Source organism: Loxodonta africana, chromosome 7 (genome assembly GCF_030014295.1).
Source record: "Loxodonta africana isolate mLoxAfr1 chromosome 7, mLoxAfr1.hap2, whole genome shotgun sequence".
Classification (NCBI taxonomy): Eukaryota; Metazoa; Chordata; class Mammalia; order Proboscidea; family Elephantidae; genus Loxodonta; species Loxodonta africana.
In genome coordinates this window covers 68,124,005-68,147,785 of record NC_087348.1, presented here as the reverse complement: position 1 = coordinate 68,147,785, position 23,781 = coordinate 68,124,005, and the positions used below count along the sequence as shown (strand labels likewise).

The following is a 23,781-nucleotide window of genomic DNA, read 5'->3' as shown; positions in this document are numbered from 1 at the left end:
TGAAGCAGCAGCAGCAGATAAGAGCATCTTTGGGGAAATCCCAGAAGGTGCCAAGGGTCTAAGTCACAGACTCATTTACTCATTTGCTCACTCACTCATTCATTCAACAAGTGTTAACTTAGCACCTACTATGTGCCATGCATTGTTCTGGGGACTGGGGATATAGTAGTAGTAGGCAAAAAATAGACTTTCTGCCTATATATATATATATATATATATATACATATATATATATATACATATATATATATACATATATATATATACATATATATATACATATATATATATTTTTTGGTATGGTAAGATAGCAAACAGGTTAATACGTAGTATACAAAATGGTGATAAGTGCTATGGGAAGATTTAAAGGATGGTGTTATAAGTTCATTTATTTCCCCCAAAAGATATATATGTTCAAGTCCTAATCCCTGGTATCTGTGAACATGACCTTGCTTGGAAATACCCAAACAAAAACCAGACCCCCTGCCATCAAGGTGATTCCAACTCACAGCAACCCTATAGGACAGAGTAGAACTGCCCTGTAGAGTTCCCAAGGAGCGCCTGGTGGATTCAAACTGCCAGCCTTTTGGTTAGCAGCCACAGGGTTTCCAAGGGTCCTTGGAAATGTTATCAGTTTAGGTGAGATCATACTGAGTAGAGTGGGTCCTAATCCAATCATAGTGGTGTCCTTATAAAACAGGAGAAGAGACAGAGAAATAGAGGAAAGATGGCCATGTAAAGATGGAGGCAGAGGTTGGAGTTATGCTGCCATAAATCAAAGAATGCATGGAGCTACCAGAAGCTGTGAAATACAAAAAAAGAACTGTCCCTAGAGCCTTCCAACATGCTCAATTAGGACTACTAGCTTCCAAAACTGTGAGACAACACTCAATTTGTAATGCTTTGAGATGGCAGCCCTAGGTAAGGGACATAGGGAGTGCCAAGTGTGGGAGGAGGTTTGTAAATTTATACAGGTAGCCAGGAGGTTCTCTCTGATGAGACATTTAAACAGAAGCCATGAGGCAGTAAAAGAGCACGCTGTGTGGATATTTAGGGCAAGAGTGTACAAGAGAGTGTCAGTAAAGGTACAAGCCCTGAGGCTTGTTTGAGAAACAGTGTGAAGATCAATATGAATGGAGTGAAGGAAGAGATAGGAGAGCAGAAGGAGTAGAAGTCAGTGTGCTGATGGGTGGCAGATCATGAAGGATCTTGTAGACTATCTGAAGAATATGGCTTTTAATCTAAATGAGATGGAGGGTTTTGAGCAGATAATTGACATGCTCTGACTGCTATGAAGAGAATAGATTCTAGAAGGAAGGGCAGAGATGAGTTATGAGGCTATTGTAATTATCTAGGTAATATATGATGCTGGCTAGGACCAAGGTTCACTTATTCATCCATTTCATTTTTTATTCTACAAATGTCTATGTAACACAGCTTGTGCATGAAACCCTTCATCATTATTCATCCATCCCTTCTGTCCCTCAATGGTTTATCCAGCTAACTTCACTACTTAAGATAAGCCTTCATCTGCTACAAGTAGAGTATTATGTCAGTTGGCAGTTGATATGGGCATATTCTTCTAGGACTTTGGGAAGGACTAGGAGCTCATTAGTCAGTCATAAAACCAAACAGGACCTGGCAAGCCCAAGATGAATGGAGTCAACACTGAGTATCCTAAGAGCCCTGGTTGTGGTGGGAAGGGTGGTCAGGCTAAACTTCCAGAAGGCTGGACCTAAGCTGAATCTTGATGGGTGGAGAGCACAAGTCAGGCCTGGAGAATAACAGAGAGCCTGCCTTGAAGCTTGAACATAAGGGGGAATGTTGGGGAGTATAGAATGATAGGGCTGAAAGAGCTGGGGACAGGGTCTGGAGGGTCATGAACATCAGGCTAAGAAGTTTAGACCTAAGTTGAGAGAGGCTGGGGGAGACATAACAGGTTTTCAAGGAGATGTTACAAGGAGAGCTGTGTTTTAAGAGGCTAAAAATAACATCAGAATGAGGAGGGATAGGCTGGGGCTGGGCGGACAACAAGAAGACTGATGCTTCATGTGAACTTCTTGGCCTTAGGGAAGACTGAGGAGGCAGGAAAGCAGGAGTGGGTCCCAGATGCACAGTAGGCAGGGGTGCAGTGATTTGGGGCTCTGATGGGTAACAAGAGCAGCAGGTGATATGAGTGGCTGTTGTTGGGACAAACTTCGGATGTCTCTTGTCCTCTGAGCAAGAGGACTTTTGAGCAAAGAACACAGAGCAACCTGGATTCTGGGTAGTGCAAGCTGGAGAAGAGTTTGGGTCTGGCTTCTGGCCATGAAGGACTCTTTTAGAAGCTTCTTGGTTAAGCATTCATTGGATTGTAGGGACATTAGATTCCAAACAGGAGCTTGTCTAATCCAGCCCTCTCCTTTTACAGGGTCTTAGAAAGGCGAGAGGAGAGAAAAGGGTGGGTGGGGGCCTGGGATGTCTTGCCCATGAGGCCACTGCAAGAAAAGAATGCTCCCGCCTAACTCAGGAGAGAGCAGTGCACAGGAAAGTTCACAGCCTCCAGGTGGACGTTCAGGATGCATATCTTGACTAAGTCTGGTGCTTGGTCTGGCCAGAGGATGGGCCACCAGGGATCTCTCCAAACCCACATATTTATTCTCTGGTTGTCCCAAGGAGCTAAAGGCCACTTCTCCAGGAACAAGTCCTGTTCTCTTCCTCCAGCATGCAGAAGTTTGTGGCTTAATAGCAGAGTTTCAGATGGAATTGTCCTTTACTGACCTTCCATCCCTGCATTTTTGATCCTACTGGAGGAAGGCTGAAGCTGGAGACAGTTTCTGTAAGTTAGAGAGGTTGGGGCTATAGCTCATGCCAGCCCATGCCCTGTGGTCTGTGTCAGCGCTGGATGAATAATTGTTTACTAAGCTCTTAGTCAACATGTTCTGTTTGTCTTGTACTGTAGAGCTGGCAGAGGCATTTGGAGGGGAGTGAGTTACACTCATGAGCGAGCTGAACACAAAGACACAGAAAATATCTACCCCCAAGTTCAACGCTCCTCAGTGAATGTCCCAAAGGAGGCAGTGGTGTTTTCTTTAGGTGTGAGTTTACTATGCCTGCCAAGGTAGCAAGCATGAACCAGGCCAGGCTATGGATGGAACCTGAGGGGAGAGGGTAACAGAAAGAGCTTGGTTTTTAGTCTGGGCTCAGCCACAAATTTGCTGTGTGAACTGGGCAAACCATTTGCTCTCTCTGGGTATTGGTTTCCTTACATGTAAACAAAACAACAAAGTTGGAGAAAACAATCTCAGAGGACCTGTCCTGCTATAACATTCCAGGTTTCTTGATTACATTGCGATGCCAACAAGGAATTGTGATTAGAGCCCTGTCTTCTAGATTTCTATCCTAGACCAGGGCTCATTCTCTACTTTACCTAAAATTATACCTTTATAGATGCATTCCTTTGAGTCTTTTAAGAGACTCTTATTTCCACAGACCATATTGCCTCACAAAATCCCTTATATTTTTCATGGCCTCCAATAGGGATATAAAGGAGCCCTGGGAGTGCAAAGGTTAAGCACTCACTGCTAACTGAAATGTTGGTGGTTCGAATTCACCAGTTGCTCCTTGGTAGAAATGACCTGGTGATCTGTTCCCATAAAGATTACAGCCTAAAGAACCCTATGGGGCAGTTCTACTCTGTCCTATAGGGTTGCTATGAGTTAGAATTTACTCAGCGGCACACAACAACAACAACAACACAGGAATGCAAAGCAGTGTCATATCCCTTATTTTATTTTGATCTGTACAACAACTGTACCAGCTATTATTATTCCTAGTTTGCATATAAGAGAAGAGACCCAGAGAGGTTAAGTAACTTGTCTAAGGTCACACAGTGAGTTACTGGTAGAGCTGAGACTAGGCTGCAGGTTTCTTCACTGCTGGTCTTTGTGGTCCATGCTTTTTTGTCCACACTTTCGGTTTGGAAAGAGGAGTCATAAAGGCTGCATGGGATGGGGGTCGTGGTGTTCACTGAGAGACACAAGTACCAAACTCAGCTGGTCACAGTGGTGAGGGGCTGTGCCAGCCCCTGTGCCTGGATATGCAAAGGCAGATCATAGCCGAAGCTGGGTGTCTGCAACAACTTTCCCCAACCCTGCTGTTGGCCCAGGGCACTGAGTCAAGTCCAGGCCAAGTCCTGGTTCTTCTAGTTAATCTTCTCTTTCTCATTTTCAGAAGCCTTTTCACCTGCTTGGTCCTGAAGCTGGGCTGACTCTGGCTGGCTGCAGAAAGGGATTCTTGGAGCAATACTCAACTTGGTTCTCTCTAGCTCAACCCAGCCAGCTCAACCCAGCTCTGGGAAAGAGGGAGGCTCTGGAGCAGGAATGTGTGGGCAACAGGGTCAAGGGGAAGGGGATAGTGATGCTGGTGAGGGCAGAAGCTCTTCCCTCACACACCTGGCAGGGGCAACCATGGACATCATCTGACTCTCCTCTCCCCAATTCACTTTCCATTCACTTTCTGCTTGTGCTTTGGGATGTACGTGGACTCAGAATCTGTCTCCTTCTGCCTCCACCTTCTCTATCACAAATCAAGTTTCCACATTTGCCTGGGTCTGTTTTAGGGTTTGCTATTCAGTTCTCCAAGTCTATTCCAGGGTTAATTGTTGTGAGTTGCTGTCGAGTCAGCTCCAACTCATGATGACCTTATGTAGAACAGATGAAACGCTGCCTGGTGCTGTGCTATCCTCTGATCATTGGGATGTTCGAGTCCGTTGTTGTGGCCACTGTGTATTTTGAGTGCCTTCCAGCCTAGAGGCTCATTTTCCAGGACTATATGGGACAATATCCTGTTGTGAACCACAGGATTTTCATTGTCTATTTTTGCAAGTAGATTATCAGGCCTTCCTAGTCTGTCTTAGTCTGGAAGCCCCACTGAAACCTGTCCACCCTGGGTGACCCTGCTGGCATTTGAAATACTGGTGGCGTAACTTTCAGTATCATAGCAACCTGCAAGCAACCACATTACGACAAACAGATAGATGGGTGGCACCTGACAGATGGTTATCACCTCATATTTATTACTTTAAAATAAGTCTTATTATCTGATGGGAAAAGGCCTCTCGATTTCTTTTTCATTTTCAGGAATAGCTTGACTATACATTTGAGATTCAACTTGTCAAATTCCAGGAAAAAAAAATCCTGTGGGGATTTGACTGAAATTGCATTGAATGTATGGATCCATTTATGCTGACTCGTCCTATCCATATACATGAAATACTTCTTCATTTATCCCAGCCTTCTTTAATATCTTTTAATAAAATTTTACAATTTTCTCCATAGGGAGCTTGCACCATTTTTCATTAGGTTCATTTTTATGTTCCTTATATATTTTGTTGCTATTCTTAATGGCCTCTCTTCTAAAGTTCACTCTATGCTTGTGTGGCGCCTAGGACTACATTTCGTTTTTGTATATTCATTTTTTCCGTAACCTTTCTAAATGCTTTTATGAATTATAACAATTTATTCATAGAGACTTTTGGGTTTTCTACATGGACAATGAGGGTAACTTACAGATCCATACAATAACTTTGTCGGAATTAGAGGAAGGTACCCTGTCTGGGGGAGTCCCTGGGTGGTACAAATGGTTAACAGGCTCGGCAGCTAACTCAAAGGTTGGTGGTTCAAGTCCCCCCAGAGGCACCTCAGAAGAAAAGCCTGGTGATCTCCTTGTGAAAAATCAGCCACTGAAAATCCTGTGGAGCACAGTTTACTCTGATACACGTGGGATCACCATGAGTCAGAATCGACTCCTCGACAGCAACTGACTACTGGTTACCCTGTCTGGGAGGACACAGACCCATGGACACTTGGCTGATCGTGCAGATGGCAGGTTTGTGCCTGGTGGACCCCGCACTATGCAGGGCGCGTGGCTGCGTAAGCAGAGCGGAAGCTGATTTCAGCCTCCCCTCGGCCCCCTGCACAGGCAAATGTGGCACCGTATTACCTGCAAATAATAACAGTTTTGTTTCTTTCCATTCTTGCCCATTTTCATTCTTTCTGTGCTAGCTAAGACCTCTAACACAATGCTGATTAGAAGTGGTGAGAGCTGGGTTTCTTTATTTAGTTCCTGATCTCACAGGAAATGCTTTCAACATAGCACTTAGTACGTTGTTCACTGGACTCTTTCTTTTTTGGTAGATGTTCCTTCGATCAGTTTAAGTAAGGCCTCTTCCGTTCCTAGTTCTGTAAAAGGTTTTCTTCTGAGTGGCTGCTGAATTTTATCAAATTATTTTATCTATTGAGATGAGCAACATACACCATGTAATTAATCTGCCCAGTGAGTTTTACATTTCAGGTATTGTCTTTTGACTTTATAAAAGGTCTATTTGGTTCCTTCTCAAATCTGCTTGGTCATTTTTTAATAGACTTTGCTCCTTGAAAGTGTTTCCAAGACTCTTTTGTTTCGTGAAAATCAATTCTCTAATTAAGAACCCCCTCACCCCCCACCCCAACCACCACCACCGACAAAAATAGTGTAAGATCAGGACCAAAACCTACATGAAGGCCATATTGTGGTCATTCATTCTCAAGAGAGATTTTATCTCCCTTAGCAGCAAGGTCAGGACAGACAGCTTTTCTTGCTGATACTATCTGTGTGGAAGGTTTGTTTCTCATTTACCTTTGCACTCAGCTTCTGGCCTCTGGAACCCCTATTTGATTCTTCCTCTTGAGAAGTTCCTGGGCTTCATCTCTTGTCTCCCTGTCGCATACACACCTCGAGCAGAAGCTCAGGGAATACACTGGTCAGCAGATATTCTCAGGGAAACATCGCCCTTCAGCTCTGGCTTGTTATCCCTGTTTCCTATACTTACTTTGATTTTGACCTCTGCAGATGATATTTTTGCTAGCTCAGTGCTGCATTTAAAAACATCTTTCCATCCTTTACATTTGTTCTCATGGAGAAGTATTTTAGAGTATCTGGTTTACGATATTGCTGAAAATAAAAATCCTGCCGATGTGAGCTTTCACTGTAAGAGGACTCAATTGTCAACTGAAAATTAGATGCTGGAAAATAGTGGCTTGGTGTGGGGAGCCTTAAGGATAGCATATAGTCTTTGCCTTTGCTCACCTTATTAGTTCTGTATCTTAGCAAATTATAGAACTCTCTGAGTCTTCATTTCCACATCTTTGAAATGAGGTTAATAGTAATACTGATCGTTTAGGATTTTTGAAGGGACATATGAATTTACTTATGTGGAATACTTAGAACAGTGCTTGGTGCATAGTTAAGCACCCAATATCAAAGTTCATTGAAGTTAACATGCCATACGTTGTAAGATGCCCTATTCCTTCATAAAAAATAAAAGAAGCTTTCAATTAAACTGTGACACTGCCAAGATGCCGCCGATTGTAAGACACATCCCATTTTCAGATGCTAAAATATGAAAAAAACATGCATCTTAGAATCACTGGACCACAATAAATTTTAGCTATTATCATGAATTTTTGCATAGGAGCAGAGAAGGCAGTGGTTTGGAAACAGAATCTTAGAGCTGATAGGATTTTAAATGTTTGCAGGTATTTATTCCATCCCATCCTCACTCCATCAGTTCCTGAGCTCTGGCTGTATTGTACATGAGCTAGAGTCTGCATCCAGAGGGTTAATTGTGGGCAGACAAACAAAATAAGTTGTCCATCTCCTCCAAGACTGAGGAGGAAGGGAAAGAGAGTGAGATTTATTGAGTAGCTTCTATGTGTCTCGCACATTCATAGTTGCCTTAAATATATCATTTACTTTAATTGTCACAATTAGTCATGTTAATTAGACTAGCTGCTGTAAAAAACAATGCTCAAAATATCAGCGGCTTAACACAATGTGTTTATTTCTGGTTTACCTCACAGAGTGAGGGGATCCGGGTGGCTCTCCTCGGAGCTGTGATTCAGGAGCCGTCTTCTTCCATCTGTTGCCGCCGCCATCTTAGGGCTTTCAGTTCCTCTATCATCGCCCAGCAGTCAGAACGGGGAGACAGAAGGAGCATGAAGAAGGCACATCTTCTATTACAATATAACTTCAGATTGTGCAAGACCTCACAATTTTATTGACTCCTAGGTAAATTTTTGGAGAAATTGCTGTAGGTTTAGGATGGTTGGAGAAGGCCTCCTGTAAGAGGTATGATTAAGCTGATTCCTGAAGGATTGGAATTACTTGGAGACAGAAGAAGAGAATAGAGGGATTTCAGTCTGGATGTGCTGGGGTGCCATGACCCATGTATAAAATGGAAGTGCAAGATGTTTTAGGGGAATAATGAAACCCTCTGTTGGTGGAAGGACTAGTTATTAATTGAGCTTGCAGACACTCCTAGGCACTGCAATGCACTGCTTGGATGTTACTTGTGATATGTGGCATACTAGGCGGAAATGAACCTTGATAAGACAGCATTCAGTGACTGGGCTGCTTTCCATGTTTGATTCATTTCATGTCCCAAGAAGTTAACTCAAATAGTCATATGTAGACAATGTGGTCCACGTATATGGCTACCACACCCCCGCTACCCCTGACACACACCAGAACATAAAGGATTCTTTAATGAGGACACTATGACAGGGACAATAGAATTCGTTGAGAACGATTGTGTCATGCTCATACTCTGGTATATTCTGCTTATACAGTGGCCCTAGAGTGGGTTCTGCTTCTGTGTCTTTGGTTCTTTTTCACTGACAGCTGAACTCCAATCTCTGCCTCTGTCTTCACTTGGTGTCTTTTCTCTGTCTTTTTGTGTCTCTTTTCCTCTTTTTATAAGGACAACTCTTATATTGGATCAGAGTCCCCGAGTGGTGCAAACAGTTAACATGCTTGGCTGCTAACCAAAAGGCTGGTGATTTGAGTCCACCCAGAGGTACCTCAGAAGAAATGGTGAGAACCTTTCACCGTTGTGGCTGAGCAGAGGTTCTATTTCAGCCTGGATTCTCCTTTGAATGCCCCATACTACTCTGTTCGCATAGGATGTGAGCTGGGATGTGAATTGTTTCTTCAAGGTCAATGCTAATAATTACAGAAAATGTCTTAGTGTTTTTATTTGTGTTTATTCAAAGCATAGTTTCTATGTACTGGGTCTTTATCAAATCTATTCCATGGAAAGCTTTGCTTATTTCCAGTATATTCTGCTTTAAAATCCCCTGTGATAGGAAGCAACTGTTTACATCTGGGTGGAAAATGAATCCTTCACTGGGCACAAAGATAGAGACCATGACACTTCCTGTGCAACACAACCAGCTCCCTGGGTCAAAGTAGCTGTTATTATGTAATTATTATTATTTAATTTGCTGTTTAGTATTCCTGTAGGCTACTTGATCTTATGTGATTTTAACAATAACCCTGAAAAGCAGAAATTATTCCCATTTTAGAAATGAAGAAGCTGAAGTCCAGAGAGGTCTCATAAGAGGCAGAACTAGAATTTGAATCACTAGTCTGAGCTTTAGAATTCTATTACCTTCCAAATTTGATTGGGCAAACTCCAGTTTGGAGGATTTGGGGAGGAAATGAGATAGAAGAAGGCTGATTATCACCATCGCTAATGTAGCACAACCACCTGCTCGTGACTCTAGAAATAAGAACATTATATTCTTGAAACTGTGAAAGGCTGTACCTCCAGGGAGCCCTGGTGGTGCAGTGATTAAGCACTTGGCTACTAACTGAAAAGTTGGCGGCTCAAACCTACCAGCTGCTCTGTGGAAGAAAGATGTGGCAGTCTGCTTCAATAAAGATTACAGGCTTGGAAATGCTGTGGGACAGTTCTACTCGGTCCTGTAGGGTCACTATGAGCCAGAATTGACTCGATGGCAATGGGTTTGGTCTGGTTTGAATTGTCTCTCCTATGTCCTTATTCCCAAGGGTATAGAGACCCCCTTAACCTGGATCCTCATTATGACTCAGAGAGGGAAATAGCTTGCCCGGTGTGACATCAGAACGTGATTTATGAAACAGGATATGTCCAAATTTTCACCATGTTGGAGCTGTTCAATTTTCTCTAATGGCCTTTATCTGAGAGTTATGTCTATTGGTGGCAGCCACGACCAGTAAGTCATTAGCTTAAAGTATAGAGATTGTTAATTTTAGCACCCTGGGACCTGCGCCCAGTGAGAAAGGCCCCTTGTTTTTGCAAACTGAAGCTAAGGAACATTCGAGCAGTTGGCTAACATTCACATCAGGAAAAGTTAGAAAGTAAGAAGGGATAATTAATAAGTGAAAGAGTAACAAGCAGTTGAAAAGTTGGATATAGTTTGGAAGGAGGAAGAATGACCTCTGTCTGGCTGTTTCCCTGCTCCTGCTTACTGTGCTCACCAGAAGAGAAATGGAACCAGTTTTAGCAAGCATCTACTGAGCCCTAGAGCCCTGGTGGCACAGTGGTTAGGAGTTTGGCTGCTAACCGAAAAGTTGACAGTTTGAATCCACCAGCTGCTCCTTGGAAACCCTATGGGGCAGTTCTGCTCTGTTCCGAAGGGTCGCCATGGGTCTAAATTGACTTGATGGCAACATATTTGGTGTGGGTTTTACTGATCCTCAGGCATGTCACATATGTGATCTCACTCCTTTGCACAGGGGTTCTATGGAGAAAGAATCATTACTTCCATTTTATCCTGATTATATATCCCGTTTTACAGATATGGAGACGTAATGCCCAACGTCACACAGCTAATAAGTGTTGGAGCTTGGATTTGAACCCAGGAAGTCTGCCTTTGAATCTGTGTTCTTAACCAAAGGGAGGTGATGCTCTGGATGGAGGTGGCCCAAAGGCCCAGCCAAGCCTCCCTTGGGGGCTGTACTCTGCCCGAGGGCTTAGAGGCCAAGGGCACCAGTTTCTTCCTCTTTACCTTTAGAATATCCCCAGCTCAGGGCCAGCCCTCCGTATGTCAGTGGTTGCAACTTCCTCATGAGACTCAGGGCTGGGAACTCCTCTGATGGGCAGCTGAGGAGTCAGATCCTCAGAGCTGGGAAGGACTATGTTAGTTTCTTAGGGCTGCCGTAAGAGATTATTACAAACTGGGTGACTTAAAACCATAGAAATTTACTCTCTCACAGTTTGAGAGGCTAGAAGTCTGAATTCAGAGTGTTGGCAGGGCCATGTTCTCTTCGAAGGCCCTAGGGGACGATCATTCCTTGTCTGTGCTAGCTTCTGGTAGCCCCAGGCATTCCTTGGCTTACAACAGCTGAACTCCAATCTCTGCCTCTGTCTTCACATGGCTGTCTTTTCTCTGTCTTTCTGTGTCCCTTTTCCCCTTTTTTTAAGGACAACTTGTATATTGGATCAGAGTCCCTGAGTGGTGCAAACAGTTAACATGCTTGGCTGCTAACCAAAAGGCTGGTGATTTGAGTCCACCCAGAGGTGCCTCAGAAGAAAGGCCTGGTGATCTATGTCCAAAAAATCAGCCATCGAGGACCCTATGGAGCACAGTTCTACTCTGACACACATGGGGGCACCATGAATTGAAGTCAGCTCATTGGCAACTGGTTTTGGGTTATTGGATCAGGGTTGATTGTATTCCATATGACCTCACGTTAACTAATTACATCTGCAAAGACTCAATTCCAAAAAAGGTCACATTCACAGGTACCAGGGATTAGAGCTCAAACATACTTTTTGGGGGACACATACCTACTCATAACAAGGGCCACAAGACGGGGGCAGCTGTGGCTTTCCTGATGCCAGGCACCCAAGTGTTCTTCCCAGGACTGCCACACAAACTTCTTCGGAGGAGGTTGCCTGGTGGTCTGTTTTGGACAAATTGGAACCACTTAGAGGTTGGGTGTTATATAAGTCAGATACTTGGGGCACATCACCTCTGAAGGGTAAACTTGATGTCTGACTCTTCTCTCTCCAACCACTGGGGACTCCTGAGCACCTCTGGGTCAATCTTCCTGTCCCATTCTAAGGCTGGGCTGGATCAGACCAGGAATCACTTGGCTTTTCCTGTTCACTGTCAATTTCCCTGTGCTTTGTAACCACAAGCAAAGGAGGAAGAACAGGCATAATTATGGCTGCTTTGTAGATGGGGAACTGAGGCTCCGTTGATTTCGCACTGTAAATCGCTGAGACCCTGGTCAGTGTCTCCAACATTCTGCCAAGCAACACCTTATTTGGGTTCCCCATGGGAGTGGTTTATGGGAGCGAGAAAACCTAGGTGCAAGTCCCAGGTGTAGCTCTGACTTGCTCTGTGACCTCAGGCAAGTCTCTTCATCTCTCTGAATGTGTCTCCCCATCTGCCCGTGTTAACCTCTCTGTGCTTCAGTTTCCTCATCTGAAAAATGGGAATAATAATAGTAACCTACCTCACAGGGTTATTTTGAGGATTAAATGTAAGGCATTTAGAACAGTGCCTGACACACTGTAAGCACCGAGTGTTTCTCCATCTGTCCTCTTTCTTCTCATTCTGCTCCTCCTCCTCTTCACTGTTGTTATTATTATGACCAGAGGGTTATCTCTAATAGGCCCCTATTAGTTCTGGTACTCTAAGATAACTAAGTGAGCCCCTCAGGAAGGCTGTCTGAGTTTTGCCTGACCCTGGAGCCTTATCCCTATCAAGTTCAGGGACATGTTTGTGTAGATGGCGTATCTGTTGGCCTTCCAGGGCCCAGATCTCCAGTTAGGCAGAGGCTTGAGACTGCCTGTGCTTTGCTGAAACCCTTCTGACTCCAGAATTGAGAGGCAGAGCTGAGGTTTAGGTGAGGCCCTTCTTCCTGAGGTATAGTCCTTCTGAGCAGCCTGAACAGGGTTATCAGGGCCTGGGGGTGGGACGGGGGGGACTAGGCCTGGCTCTGTGAGCCCTGATGTCTGTTCTGCCTCCTCACTGGGCTCTGTCGCTTGCCAGCTGTGAGGGGCCATTGGGGCTTCCACCAGGGAGCCAGGGCTGTCTATATTTCATGAGGCTCAGTTCTCTCAGCAAGGCTGGGTGGCAGCTTGCCTGGTTTCTTGCGGCTCCCCTGGGAATGAGGGCTCTTAAAGTATCTGATTGCTGCAGGATGCCAGCTGCCCCAGCTAGCAGTGCTGAGATAGTTTGGATGACTCTCACCAGCCTGCCACAGGTCAAATAGAGGCTCAAGGTGGGTTTGAGGAGGGAGACTCATTGTCCTTACCTCCCAGAGCTCTTTGCAATCCTCCTGCCCACCCCTGGGTCCCCTTTTCTCCATCCCCAGTCCTTGGAAGCTTGCACCAGCCTCTAAATGAACGCCTGCTGCTGGAATCCACCCACCCCACTGTACCCCATGGAGCTCAAACTCCACTCTGGTCATTTCACTCCTTGACTCAAACACCTTCAATGACTCCCTATGATCCACAGGCGAGAGTACAAAGAATCAGCTTCATACTCAGGGCCATAGAAGTACCTTGTCTCCAGTCCTTTGGGAGAGGTCTGGGCCCCTGAATACTCCCTACATTTTGCCATCTCCTTGCCACGGCTCCCAGGGCTCTCTTGGGCCCAAATGCCCTTGTCGCATATTTACCTGGTACAATGTCATCCTGCATTTAAGGCTCAGCTCAGATGTCACCTCTTCCGAGAAGCGCACACTATTCCCCCACCTTTCTGCATTCGTATGCCACTGAGATATGTTCATTTAAACTCTCTCACCAGCCCAGAGTGTCCTGGCCATCTAGAAAGACTTGCAGTTCCTTAATCTTACCATGCTCACGCTTTATGCCTTTTTCGTGTTCTTCTCTTGGCGTGGCAAACTCTTCCTTCTAGCCCCTTCCTCTGTTATTCTGCATTCTTCTTTCAAGTTCCAGCTTTGAGGTCATGCCTTGAGAAGCTTCCAGAGCCTCTTCTCCCCACTTCCATTCTGATCTAGTACTGCTTAGAGGCCCCCTGGGTCCCCTTTAGCATTCTCCTGGTTACTTATTATTGCGGGTTTCTTACGGTACTATGACTGTCTGTTGGTCCATCTATCTGTTTGAAAGAACCTGGTGAGCACAGAGCAGGGGGCAGGGAGGGAGGCTTCCCAGCTGGATACGATTGGATGTGAGACTGCAAAAACTCAGGAGGAACAGGTGGCTTTGTCTCAGTAGGTGTTAGGGTGCAGAGTCCTTTCAATGCATAGTGTGTATAGTATGCAAAAGGCCCTCCCAGAGTCATCTCACCAAATACTCATAATTATGTGCCGTTGTCTCCAATGTACTAGTGAGGAAGCTGGGGTTCCTTTAACACATACTCATCTAGGCCATCAACAAGTGTTTATTAATCATTATTCACCAGACACTCCATCAGGCATGGGGGTAGAGCAGTGAGCAGGGCAGACCTCTAGTCTCTGCCCTGGGATCCTCAGGGGAGAGAGACTTGTTGAGCTACTAATTTCGCAGTTAATTATTTAATTACAATTGTGATAAATTCTATGGAGGAGAAATAACGAGGGGGTTAGGGGACCATATAACGAGGTACTTGGCTGAATCTGTGGGTCAGGGAAGGCCACCCTGAGGAAATGGTATTTGTGCTGAAATCTGAAGGCTCACAGGGGAGGTGGAGGTGACGTGTGTCCTGGTCAGAGGAGAGAATGCATGTGAAGGTGCTTGGCAGGAGGAGATACAGCTTGCTAGAAGAACTGAACACTAGCCACTATGGCTGGAGGGCTGAAGGGTGGGCGAGTGACAAGAGAAGAGGCTGGAGCGGTGGACAGGGACCAGGTCATGCAGGGCCAAGTCAGCTATGGTACTGGCTTAGTCTTTGTAGCACTGGGAAACCACTGAAGGCTTTTAAACAGGTGGCTGACATGATTAGATTTCTGTTTAAGATTACTCTGGTTGTTGTGTGGAGAACAATTGGAAGAGGAGTAAGTTTAGAGAGCAGCAAGTGATGAAGTGGGGAAATGATTAGGAGGCTCTTGGAGAGGGTTACATGAGAGGTGACAGTGCCTTTGACCAGGGAGGTGGCAATGGAGATGGAGAAACATGGAAGATGAGGGAGAGGGACATATCCAGGGTAGTTATTAGGTTTGGCATTCAGTATCTAGCCTTCTACGCTAAATTCTGTGGGTTTTGCATGGATTGTGGGAGGCAGGTTGGAAGTAAGACAAGGTGTACGCTGCATGCCAAATGCAGGGGTACTTGATTCTGCTCCAAGAACCACAGGCTCCAGAAATAAACTTCTGCCCAGCCTCAGTTCTCAGCCCTGTGCACCTGATTGGTGAAGCCTAGGTCATGTGCTTCTGCCCAGTGAGCTTGACTGGTGAAAACTGGGTCATGTGTTTTGCTCTTGCTGCAAAGGATGCTGGGAAAAAAGTGCCTGGCTTTTTCTGCTTCTATACTGGAAGACAGGCTTTTCTTTTACTGAGACTCATAAGATTGGAGTATTCTCAAGTAGAATGTGGCTTCGTATGTTAGGGGACTAGAAAGAAAGATAAATGTCTTCACATTGATTATCTTACTTAACATTCACAATGATCTTGTGAGATTGTGTCTACTTTATCCCCATTTTATGGGGGAAGCCCACATTTCTTCCTTGGTGAAACAGTGCTCTCTAAGGGCCCTTTCAGCTTTACGCGTAGAGCGTAGTGTAATGATGGGATGATCATACAGTTTCATTCCTTCCAACTCTTGCACGCTTTGAAGTCTTTGAGAAAGAGCAATTAAAGCCAGATCTACCCAGACCAGCCTCCACATCTCTCTCACCCTCCAGCCACCTCCTTGTACCTAAGGCTGTAGCTGGAGCTTAACTACTTTTCACAATATTTACCGTCCAACCTGTGTTGACAGCCCTAATGGACTCCTTGAATTAAACAATCCCAGCGACCTTGAGCTGCCCCAGGTTGGCCCATCAGACAATGGCAGAATCCCCCCTCGCTCCTGGTTCTAACTGAATAATTTACTGTACATAGCCGTCATTTCCTCTGCCAGCCCAGACTCGTTAGCTAAATGGAGGTGAGCAAGTGCTGCCTCTAATGGGATGCTGGAACAGAAATGAGCTGTCCAAATGGAGTTGTTGTCACAGTAGTCTTTGAATTAAATCAGAGGCATTTAAGGCTTCAAGTCTTTCTTGTAAACTAGTCACTCCTGGTGGGAGCCAAGAACCCAGCAGAAACAAGGCTGCAGGCACCGTGGTGGGATTCTTAATGAATTATGCGTGGAGTCACCACAAGACAGAATCCACTCCACGACTGGCAAATGGTACTGGTAGGTAGGGCTCCAAAGGAGGTAACGGAGGGGCTACCTCTTCACTGCTCACTCCTACATATGCCCTTTTCACCCCTCTCACTGGGAAGCTCCTCTGCTCTGAGCCATATTGCTCAACTCCTCCTTCCAAGAGGAAGGATACTCCCTGTTTGAGGTTACCATGTGCCAAGCACAATATCAGGGACTTTTGCAACTGATCTCGTTAAATTCTCATGAAACTCCTGGGAGGTAAGTATAATCAAGGAATCCAGGTTCAGGGAGGGTTGGAGATTTTCCGAAGCTCATGTGCTAATCAAGGGTAAAGTCAAGATTTAAATCCAGGTTTATCCAGCTCATGGGCAAGGGGATTACGTTGAATCCACTTCTGGTTTCCGAACATGCTGTGTAGCATTGGAGGGGTTTTCCCCTGGGTCTCTGCTAAATAGGAAGCGTCAGACTTAGGGCAACGGGTGGGGTGGCTGCAAGGACAGCTGACTGAAACTGTAGCTTTGCCATAGGATCTTGCCTGCGGGGTGCACCCTTGAAACACATCTCTCTGTAAAGCTAGTGACAGCCTGAGGCTTTAACTGGCAATGTGGCATTTTCTCTCCTGTCCCTTTTAGGGCCCAGAACTATGTCCATAGAGCTGTCACAAAAAGGACCAATGAATGAAGAACAAGAGAGAAATGTCCCCACTGTCTGTCCCCCTCCTCCTACTGGGTTCAGCCATTTGAGTGCAGTGTTTGCTCTTTGCTTCTTTTTTTGGTAGGGCTGTTGCCCCATGCATTGAGGGCTGGAGGGCTCACAGCCTGGGAGGTGGGAGCAGTGGGAGGTGCTGCTGAGAGGGAAGAGTGACAGGGTGAGAGTTGAGTGTTGCCACCTGGCAATGATTCAGCAGTTCAGTGATCAAAGACCCAGATTTTTTTCTCCATGTGCCAGCTTTGTTCTCCAGCTAGGTCCTCGCCTGATCATAAAATGGTTGCCAGCAGCACTAAGTGGCATGCTGCCTTGTTCAGGACCAACGGGAGAGATGCTGTTTCACCTTGGGGTTCTCTTTTAGGAGAAAGAAAACTTTTCCTAGAAGTACTCCTGTCATATCTCATTGGCCCAAATTGAGTCACATGCCTAATCCTGAACCAGTCACTGGCAGTTTGGGTGAAATGATATCATCTGAAGTGGAATGAATTTGAGGAAGCAACCACAATGCACACTATTATGTCACATTTTCCAAGAAAACCTCAGGCATAATCAAAGTGAATGACCCAGTGCTATGGGGGTAGATAGCTAGGAAATTAGGATGCAGAGTTGCCAGATGTAGCAAGTAGTACAGAACGCCCAGTTTAATCTGAATCCAGGTCAGCCACATGTACTTTTTTAGTGTGTCACAAGCAATATTTCCTGGCCCGTGTGTACCAAATATTTAGTATATTTAAGCAAAAAAAATATTCATTGTTTATCTGAAATTCACATTTAACTGGATGTCCTACATTTTATTAGGATGGCATGAAGGAAAGTGTACAGGGTCTGGCATAAAACTGACCCAAGTTTGCATACTGAATCTGCCACTTACCAGTGATGAAGCGCTTTAACTGCTCTAGGTCTCAGTGTTCCTGTCTTTCAAATGGGCATGATGATACCTTATTGAGTTAATATATGGATTAAACAAAATTTAAAGGGACACTGCATGTTAAATTCAATTAAATGAGATAATGCAGGACTTAGCATATGTCTGCCATACAACACTTAATAACTCTGAGCCATTTTTATGTTAACTATATGGCATATATTAGGTCTTAAGTAAATACTAGTTCATTTCTGCTACCTACCATTCTTGCCAGTACACTTAACTGTGCTCGTGAGGAACCTTTACATAGATCGATAGGTGGTTGTTCAGACAGAACAAGGGGATACTGATTGGTTTAAAGCCAGGAAAGGTGTGCGTCAGGGTTGTATTCTTTCACTATACCTATTCAATCTGCATGCTGAGCAAATAATCCGAGAAGCTGGACTATATGAAGAAGAACAGGGCATCAGGATTGGAGGAAGGCTCATTAACAACCTGTGTTATGCAGATGACACAACCTTTCTTACTGAAAGTGAAGAGGGGACTTGAAGCACTTACTAATGAAGATCAAAGACCACACCCTTCAGTATGGATTGCACCTCAACATAAAGAAAACAAAAATCCTCACAACTGGACCAATGAGCAACATCATGATAAATGGAGAAAAGATTGAAGTTGTCAAGGATTTCATTTTACTTGAATCCACAATCAACAGCCATGGAAGCAGCAGTCAAGAAATCAAAAGACACATTGCGTTGGGTAAATCTGCTGCAAAGGACCTCTTTAAAGTGTTGAAGAGCAAAGATGTTACCCTGAAGACTAAGGTGCGCCTGACCCAAGCCATAGTATTTTCAATCGCATCGTATGCATGGGAAAGCTGGACAATGAATAATGAAGACCGAAGAAGGATCGACACCTTTAAATTGTGGTGTTGGCGAAGAATATTGAATATACCATGGACTGCCAAAAGAACGAACAAATCTGTCTTGGAAGAAGTGCGGCCAGAATGTTCCTTAGAGACAAGGATGGCGAGACTGTGTCTTACATACTTTGGACATGTTGTCAGGAGGGATCATTCCCTGGAGAAGGACCTCATGCTTGGCAGAGTACAGGTTCAGCAGAAAAGAGGGAGACCTTCAACAAGGTGGTTGACACAGGGGCTGCAACAATGAGCTCAAGCATAACAATGATTGTAAGGATGGCTCAGGACCGGGCAGTGTTTCGTTCTGTTGTGCATAGGGTCGCTATGAGTCAGAACCGACTCAATGGCACCTAACAACAACAACAACAACAACCATTCTTGCACAAAGCCTTTGCCCATTGTGAATATCTTCTAGTTTCTATTAATAAATACTTGGCTTTGTGGGCAGATAAGTGGGTGTTCTCACAGTAACAAAAAGTAGGGGTGGCAATGGGGGGCAGGAGAAGGCATTCAGAGCCAGAGATGGGGTTGGTACTGGCTGGAGAAGCTCTGGAGGGTGGCCTAGTGGCAGTGGAGGTCCTTAGGAAGCCTGGGGCCTAAGGAGAATGTTTGCAGTGGTTTCCAGAAATGGATCTGGCAAATGTTTGTCAATGGGACATAAGATTGTAGGGGTTTGTAGTGGATTAGGATCTAGAACCGATATCAAATCTGAGTCCTGCCTTACTTGTGTGAGCACTGTGCAGTGTAAGCTGGTTTAAAAAGGAGAGCAGGGCTGGAAAGACTTTCCTCTCCACCCACCTTGGCTCCTTGTGGCTTGGAGCCATGTGAGATCTCTCAGAGCCCTCCCTGACCACGTCCTGCCATCTCTTTCCAGGGCCCCAACTGCTGTGGGCAGGCCTTGCTGCACATTGGGATTAACATGATGGCACTGCCTGGAGGCCGCCACCTGGACTCCATCACCCTGCCGGGTCAGCGGTAAGTCCTCAGCAATCTCTCAGGGCCAAGCCTGCCACATGTGGACTCCAGCTGAGGCCCAGCCCCATCATTCAACCTGAAACTACAGGTGGCTCCATTCCTTTGTGCCCTGTCCTGGGAGGAAGCCTAGGACAATGCACTGGGGATGCCACCTTCACTCAGCAAATATCCATGGGACTGGGCCGTGGGACACAGCGATATCAGGAACATCCCACCCCCAAGGAGATGCTGCCTAAGGTGGAGGCAAACGATGAAAGCAAGAACAGAGTAGGATAAGCTGTGTGCTGAGATAAGGAATCCCAAGGAGGCACGTAGTCCAGCCTCGGCCAGGGGGCCAGAGCCAGCAGGGCTCCTTGGGATTAGTGATGGTCTTCCCTGAGCCTCTCGGAGGGTGATAACTACACTTAGATTTCTTCTCCTTCCGCTGGAACAGTGGGATAATAATTGAGCACAGAGCTGATCCTCGGGCAGTACATGTTGCCCTGAGTTGGGCAGTGTGGAGTGGGGAGGGAGGAATACACTGAGCAGAAGATGAAGCCCAGATGATGAGGTAAGAGCTTGGAAATTTTAGTCTGAAGAAGGGCCTCAGGGACACCAGAGGGGCCTCTGCACAGCTGAAAGGCATGGAAAGGCAGGTATAATTTGACCTCGTTGGCTCTGGAGACCTGAACCAGAACCAACCAGTGGTGGAACTGCCAAGGTGGCACATCTGTGGTGATCAACTGACCTGGTTCGCCTGGGACTGTCCTGATTTTAGCACTAAAAGTCCTGCATCCCTGGAAACCCCTCAGTTCTGGGAAGACTGAGGCATTGGGTCACTCTCGACTCGACGGCAGTGGGTGGTGGTGGGTTAATACAGGTTTGACGCCCTGGTGGTGTAGTGGTTAAGAGCTCGACTGCTAACCAAAAGGTCAACAGTTCAAATCCACCAGCCACCCTTTGGAAACTCTATGGGGCAGTTCTCCTCTGTCCTATAGGGTCACTATGAGTTGGAACCTACTCGATGGCATCTAACAACAACAACAATACAGGTTTGGTCTATGGAGGAACTTTGCAACCTCAGAGTTTCACACACAGAGCTGCTCCACAAGGGTTGGTAGTGAGCTCCCTGTTACTGCGAGTGTGCCAACAGGAGTTGTAAGATGGGGATAATAACCTACCCCTTAAAGCTTCCACTTAACATTTTTCTTGTTAAGACACTTTGATGGGACCATTTTGAGGCAACAGCATCCAAATAGCCCGTGTAAGGGTCTTGAATCATTTTTTTGTTTTGCTTTGTTTGTTAGTGCTTTGTTTTATGTGTGTGTCATGGACAGCTAACTTTTAACTCTATCTTTAATCTGATAAGCCAGAATCGACTTGACAGCAACTGCTGTTTTTTTTTTTTTTCAATTTACTTCGTCATTGATTTCTATGTTGTTTGGTTTTTGAATATTTTTGAGTGTGCATTTCTTTTAAAATCATAAAATATTATTAAATATTTCTTAAAAGTCTATTAGAACTGGGTTAGCCTCGACATGGGCATCAGTCCACTGCCCCAAGATCATCATTATAAAGAGGTTTAAGGGTATGAATACAGTTCAAGTATGTTACTGCTTGCTAACAAGTATAACTGAGAATTTCCTGTGCAGCCTGAAGCTGAGGATCAGAGATCATTCAAGGTCCCAAGTATCCTTCCTCGCAGTATCTCTAAGATAAAATTCAGAGAATGTGAACCACAGATAAGTCATAATACACGAGAGTCCTCAGAGATGGAGTCTGCACTTTGCCTGGAGTGGCTGGTGGCCTTTCATGAGAAGAGCAAGTGCCGTCAGATTTTTTTTTTTTATTGTGCTTTAAGTGAAAGTTTACAAATCAAGTCAGTCTCTCATACAAAAACTTACATACACCTTGCTATATACTCCTAGTTGCTCTCCTAATGAGACAGCACACTCCTTCCTTCCACTCTCTATTTCTGTGTCCATTCAGCCAGCTTCTGTTCCCCTCTGCCCTCTCATCTCCTGTCCAGACAGGAGCTGCCCACATAGTTTGAAGTGTCTACTTGAACCAAGAAGCTCACTCCTCACCAGTATCACTTTCTATCCTATAGTACAGTCTAATCCCTGTCTGAAGACTTGGTTGGCTTTGGGATTGGTTCCTGTCTTCGGCTAACAGAAGGTCTGGGAACCATCATCTACAGTCTCAGTCAGACCATTAAGTCTGGTCTTTTTACGAGAATTTGGGGTCTGTAGCCCACTGCTCTCCTGCTCCCTCAGGGGTTCTCTGTTGTGTTCCCTGTCAAGGCATTCATTGATTGTAGCCGGGCACCATCTAGTTCTTCTGGTCTCAGGCTGATGTAGTCTCTGATTTATGTGGCCTGTCTCTTGGGCTCATAATTACCTTGTGTCTTTGGTGTTCTTCATTCTCCTTTGCACCAGGTGGGTTGAGACCAAAGTGGGTGCAGAATATGTTAATTGATTTTATTATGCCAATTGACCTAGATGTCCCCTGAAACCATGGTCCCCAAACCCCCACCCCCAGTACGCTGGCCTTCAAAGTGTTTGGTTTATTTAGGAAACTTCTTTGGTTTTGGTTTAGTCCAGTTGTGCTGACCTCTCCTGTATTGTGTGTTGTCTTTCCCTTCACTAAAGTAGTTCTTATCTACTATCTAATTAGTGAATACCCCTTTCCTTCTCTCCCTCCCTCCCTTCCCACTCTCATAACCATCAAGGAATATTTTCTTCTCTGTTTAAACTATTTCTCCGTTTATTATAATAGTGGTCTCATGCAATATTTGTCCTTTTGCAACTGACTGATTTCACTCAGCGTAATGTCTTCCAGATTCCTTCATCTTATGAGATGTTTCAGAGATTCTTCATTGTTCTTTATCAATGCGTAGTATTCCATTGTGTGAATATACCATAATTTATTTATCCATTCATCTGTGGATGGGCACCTTGGTTGCTTCCATCTTTTTGCTGTGGTAAACAGTGCTGCAATGAACATGGGTGTGCATATATCTGTTCGTATAAAGGCTCTTATTTCTCTAGGATATATTCCAAGGAGTGGGATTGTTGGATTGTACAGTAGTTCTATTTCTAGCTTTTTAAGGAAGGGCCAAATCAACTTCCAAAGCAGTTGTGCCATTTTACATTCCCACCAGCAGTGTATAAGTGTTCCAGCCTCTGCACAACCTCTCTAAAATTTATTATTTTGTGCTTTTTGGATTAATGCCAGCCTTGTTGGCATGAGATAGAATCTCATTGTAGTTTTGATTTGCGTTTCTCTAATGGCTAATAATCATAAGCATTTCCTCATGTATCTGTTATCTACCTGGATGTCATCTTTAGTGAAGTGCCTGTTCATATCCTTTGCCCATTTTTTAATTGGGTTATTTGTCGTTTTGTTGTTGACTTTTTGCAGTATCATGTAGATTTTAGAGATCAAACGCTGATCAGAAATGTCATAGCTAAAAACTGTTTCCCAGTCTGTAGGTAATCTTTTTACTGTTTTGGTGAAGTCTTTGGATGAGCATGGGTGTTTGATTTTTAGGAGCTCCCAGTTATCTAGTTTCTGTTCTAGTGTTTGTGCATTGTCCAGCTTTCACATGCATGAGAGGCCATTGAAAATATCATGGCTTGGGTCAGGTGCATCTTAGTTCTCAGGGTGACATCTTTGATTTTTTTTAACACTTTTGCAGCATCTATAAAATAAGAATATACTTACATCATTGGCTTGTTATGAGGACTAAGATAATGCATATAAAGCACCTGCCTGGCATGTAGAAATTGCTCCATCAATATTAGCTTCTCTTTTTTCAGATGAGAAATAGGTCTCCTGAGTAGAGAATATGGAGCAAAGGTAGACCACATCCTGGGACTCTTTTGGTCCTGGAAACCTCTGGTTTTCCCTCTCTCTGACTTCCAACCTTTTCAGAAGTTTAAAGGATAAAGCGAATTGAATTACATGAAAATGATTTAGAAGCCAAATTATTATTTTCTTGAAGATAGAACGGTGTTTCTCACTGATCTTGGACAGCAAACACCTGGGGAGGAAAGCCCCAGACTAGCATGACTCTAACTAAGAGTTCTACCTGTACCTGTTGCCATCAAGTTGATTCCAACTCATGTTGGCCCTAAGTGCTATGCCTGGGAAATGTTAGAGTAGGTTGTCTTCAGCTTTGCCATTCCAATATGGCAGGGTGGACTGTGTGTGGGTGTGTCGGGGGTG

At 44.8% G+C, this 23,781-nt stretch overlaps 1 protein-coding gene across 2 annotated transcripts in view; it reads left to right on the top strand.

Moving 5' to 3' along the window:
* INSC (INSC spindle orientation adaptor protein) overlaps positions 1–23,781 on the top strand; it is a 175,059-nt gene that overhangs the window by 10,741 nt on the left and 140,537 nt on the right. The window contains exon 2 of one of the 2 annotated variants that reach the window (XM_003411992.4): positions 19,472–19,572. In XM_003411992.4, the coding sequence (XP_003412040.1) occupies positions 19,472–19,572 (101 nt within the window). Of the gene's footprint in view, positions 1–16,236; positions 19,573–23,781 lie in introns of those variants that run through there. The other variant, XM_010592210.3, reaches the window with a different exon arrangement.